The 4240-nt window shown below is 40.4% G+C and overlaps 1 protein-coding gene across 1 annotated transcript; it reads right to left on the reverse strand.

The window, feature by feature from the left end:
• Positions 1-1594: 1594 nt before the first annotated feature.
• LOC149238356 (uncharacterized) lies at positions 1595-2023 on the reverse strand. Its single transcript, XM_089369538.1, has one exon. It carries the CDS (start codon positions 2021-2023, stop codon positions 1595-1597), a length of 429 nt encoding a protein of 142 aa, XP_089225664.1.
• Between the last annotated feature and the right edge of the window lie 2217 nt (positions 2024-4240).

Here is a 4240-nt window from a genome sequence, read left to right on the forward strand (position 1 = left end):
AGTTTAATTCAACAGGTGTCAAATTATTGCTGACATAATAAACCGCATATGGCTTCTTGTCCTCTTGTTGTCCCAAAACTGCCCCTATTGTTGTTTGAGAGGCATCAATGTGGATGTGAAACAGGAGTTCCCAATTAGGACCTCACAAGATCGGAGCTTGGCAGATTAGTTCCTTGATTTTTGCAAAAGCCTCTTCACACTCATCTTTCCACAAAAATTCTGCATCTTTAGTTAATAGCTGAAAAAGTGGAAATTCTATTATGGAAAAAATTTCTATAAAACATCTATAATAGCCAGCGCAACCAATAAAACTATGTACCTGCGTCAGTGTCTTTGGTACAAGAAAATGCAATATTACCTCTACCTTGGCCGGATCAACTTGAATTCCAGCAGTTGAAAGCAAGTGTCCCAACACTATGCCCTCTTCTCTCATCATATGACACTTAATTATACTCAGAGAAACATGCATTTGTATGCATATTTTAAGCACCTTCTCCAAGTTTTCCAACCCTTCCTCAAATGATCCCCCGTATGGTGTAAAATCATCCATATAAATCTCAACACTATCATCGACTAGATCAGAGAAAATCCCTAATATTGCCCTTTGGAAGGTAGTAGGCACATTACAAAGACCAAATGGGAGGACTTGGTATGTAAAATTTCCCCAAGGGCATGTAAAAGTGGTTTTATCTTGATCCTCAAGAGCTATTCGGATTTGGTTATACCCACTAAACCCATCCAAGAAGGAAAAAAACTTCTTCCCAGCTAAGGTATCAAGGACTTGGTCAATGAAGGGCAAGGGAAAATGGTCTTTCAAGGTTTATTTGTTTAACTCCCTATAGTCCACACAAATATGCCACTTACCATTCTTTTTAGGAATAATAACTAGCGGGGACACCCATTGACTATCCGAGATAGGGTAAATAAATCCTACATCCAGTAAATTCTAAAGTTCGTCTTTGACAATGTTTTTTCAGGGCGGGGTTCATTCTTCTTTGGGGCTGTATCACAGGTCGACAGTCTTCTTTAATGTATATATGATGAGTGCATAAATCAGCAGGGATACCCTTCATATCTGTATAGTCCCATGCGAATGCTTCCTTATGTTCACGAAGGACTTTCAGGAGCTGTTCGGTATGGGATGGTGAAATATTCAGATTAATATTCAATGTCTTCCTTGGCTCAATTTCTATATAGATACTGTCACAGGGTGAAACTATAGGAATATCTTCATCTTCAATTCCTGATTCAATAGTTTCCTGTGTTTCAAAGCTCGTAACAGATTCTAGAAATTGACGAGTTGTATCAGATTCAGCATGGGGGCTACTGATAAAAGTACTAATAGTATCATCTTCCATTTCATTTTTAAAACAGAGGGCTTGACTAATAGTAAGGACTGGTCTAGTTTCCTCACTTTCAGGTTCAGGTCCTTCTAAAGGTAGGCAATTTTGTTTAAATGTTTCCTTATTTTGTGAACTTGGTTCTGCAGGGGGATAAAGTATAAGGTTCTTTGTATTTTCCCTATTAGATATCACCATTCCTGACCAGCATCCGATATAACCGTCTACAATTGCAAGCCAAGTTCTTCCTAAAATCAGAGGGTGACCATAGCTGGGGACTGTGTATGTAATACCAGAAGATCAACGGGATAACACCATGAGTCTACTGAAATGGTTATGTCTTCCAATTTTCCTATTGGTCTTACTGTAGATCTATCTGCTAATTCCAAGACAGTAGGAGTTGGTTTCATATTTCGTAGACCTAATGTGAGCATAGTTTCAGATGTGATAACATTAATCGTAACCCCCAAATCTACCAACACATTTGGGATGTCAACCCCGTTAATCTGCACTGTCAGAATTGGGTTCCCTGGATCTCCATATTTCACAGGTATAGATTTTCCCAGCATAATGTCTGATAGCTTCCCCATAACATGAATGGTAAGCAGATCCTTTGTTTTCTTTCCAGGTTTCTTGGAACAATATTCTCTAATTGTCTTAGCATAAATAGGCACATCCTTCATAGCTTGGAGTAAGGGAATTTTGACAAACAGATTTTGCAGTTCCCCTAAAAGGTCAAATTCTGGTTGAGGATTCTGTTTACTCAGGGTTAATCTCTCGGGATAAGGTAGATCAGTAGGGCAGCCCTGAGTAGCACTCGAATGAGGAGGGGGGTGTTTGACAGAATTCTGATTTGACTCATTCCCAGCTACTCGAGATTATGGTTCTGGATCTTCATCACCAATATGTTCAATGATAATCAGTGAAGTCTGAGCATTCACTACCCAACTGGATCGCAGATTTATCTCATTACATTCTGCAGTAGAAATGATATATGAAGGAAGGTTGAGAGTGTCAATCTATTGAACACCCTTATTATTAGGATTTGGATTAGGTTGGATAGGAAGTTGAGGACGAAGGGGAGGAGTACTAGAGGGAATGTTGGAAGGCAGCTGTAACTGCTGTTGTTGCATAGGTTGAGGGAATTGACCAGGAGGAGGAGAAGGCCCTCGCCAATTCTGAGACCATGAAGGGTTTGAACTAGACTAAGGGAACCAAGACTACCAAGGTGGATATTGATAAAATTGAGGCCATGATGGTGAAAAAGGTATTGACTGAGGGCCCATATTTAAATTGCTAAAATATTGAGAAAGGTCCTAAGACATACCTTGATTTGGGCTTGGTGGTCGTGGCTGCCATGGTTTCTTGGAACCCATAAATAATAGTTTCTCTACTCCTTCATTTGTTCCCTGGAACACTACCTTCAGCCCAGGAAGAGATGGACATGAACTGGTGGAGTGAGATTGTTCACATATTGCACAAGTATCCACAGTATTTAATGGGCATTCCTTTAATGGATGTTTCTTCCTGCACTGGGGCAGAAGATGGCCATGGTCCTTTCTAACTCCATTTTCTTGTAATGTGTCCATCTGAGAGGAAAGTGTACTCAAGATGTCGGTCTTCAAGTTATCCAACAAATTTCTAATCTTTGCCTTTGTAATTCCTCCGCTGGATGTTTTGGAGGTCTGAATTCCTTGCTTATTCCTTGCAACCCCTCGTGAACACTGAATGCATAACTCACAGATAGAGTCAAAATCCTCTTTAGATATATCACCCTTTCCTACTATATTCAAAATCTCCAGAGAGTCCTCCCTTAGGGCCCGAAGAAAAATAATTTTCAAGATATCCTTATCCAGGTCACTATGGCCGGATCTCTATAGGGTATATTTGAAACATTCCACACAATCCTCCATATTCTCATCCTCCTTCTACATAAACTTAAAAATTTCTTCCTTTATATCCCGGGATTTACAATAATCCTGGTACTTCTCTAGAAAAGCTTTCTTCATCTCGTCCCATGAGGAGATAGATTTTCCACCTAGACCCATAAACCATCGTAGAGTTGTCCCTTTTAGAGTAGCAAGGAATATTTTCAATTTCTGAGCATCAACTACGTAGTCATACCCCCTGCAGACAATATCGAATTCGAACATAAATGTGTCTGGATCTTCTAAGGAAATCCCATGGAAGTTAGGCAAAGCGGTTAGTGGAATGGGCTTCATCGATGCATCACCTCTAATGTCCCCAATTGGGAATTCAATCGAGGAGGTTGGACGTGCCATGAATACCCTCCAATAATCACTTGAAATCTCAACAGGTTCCTGTTATATAACAATTGATGGTTGAGGTTGCTTAACAGCACTTCCCTAATCACACAATGAAGCAAATCCTCACAAGTTTCCTTCTGCTACACTTGGATTGATTTTTTTTTTGACCCTCTGCTCGCTACTTCCTCTTCTTCTATTGTCAAAAGGAGTACTTCTATTTTCTCTGATTCCTTTCTCTCTACTTCCTCTCCTTCTGTCATTGAAAGGGGTGTCCTCACTCCCGAGGGTAGTATTGGTTGTTCAACGGACTGCCCCTTAGACTTCATGTGAGTCTTCACCCTAACAACGGCTCGTGAAGATGTTTCAGCTTCAAATTTTGTGATGATTTCCTGGATGTAGGTGTTCCTACCTAAATCCTTCCTTCCTCTCCTTGGGGGTCCTCCTCTTCCCCTTTTATTCGGATCTCTATTCATGCAATTAAAGCATTAAAAGTTCTCATAGCTCAGGGCCTGGAGCAGGGTAAGAGAGCTTCCCTCCCCAGGGCAAGAGAATGGTTTGGAACAGAAAAGAAAACAAAAGAAAAGTAAAGAAAACCCTAAGCTTGGGGCCTGGAGAAAGGTAAGAAAACTTCCT

The sequence above is a fragment of the Pinus tabuliformis genome, chromosome 8 (genome assembly GCF_031772625.1).
Source record: "Pinus tabuliformis cultivar Carrire ecotype Pingquan chromosome 8, CPIR1, whole genome shotgun sequence".
In the NCBI taxonomy this organism is placed as follows: Eukaryota; Viridiplantae; Streptophyta; class Pinopsida; order Pinales; family Pinaceae; genus Pinus; species Pinus tabuliformis.

Excerpts from the sequence above, each read along its gene's own strand:
- LOC149238356 (XM_089369538.1), bottom strand. The coding sequence starts at position 2,023 with ATGAAGGATGTGCCTATTTATGCTAAGACAATTAGAGAATATTGTTCC.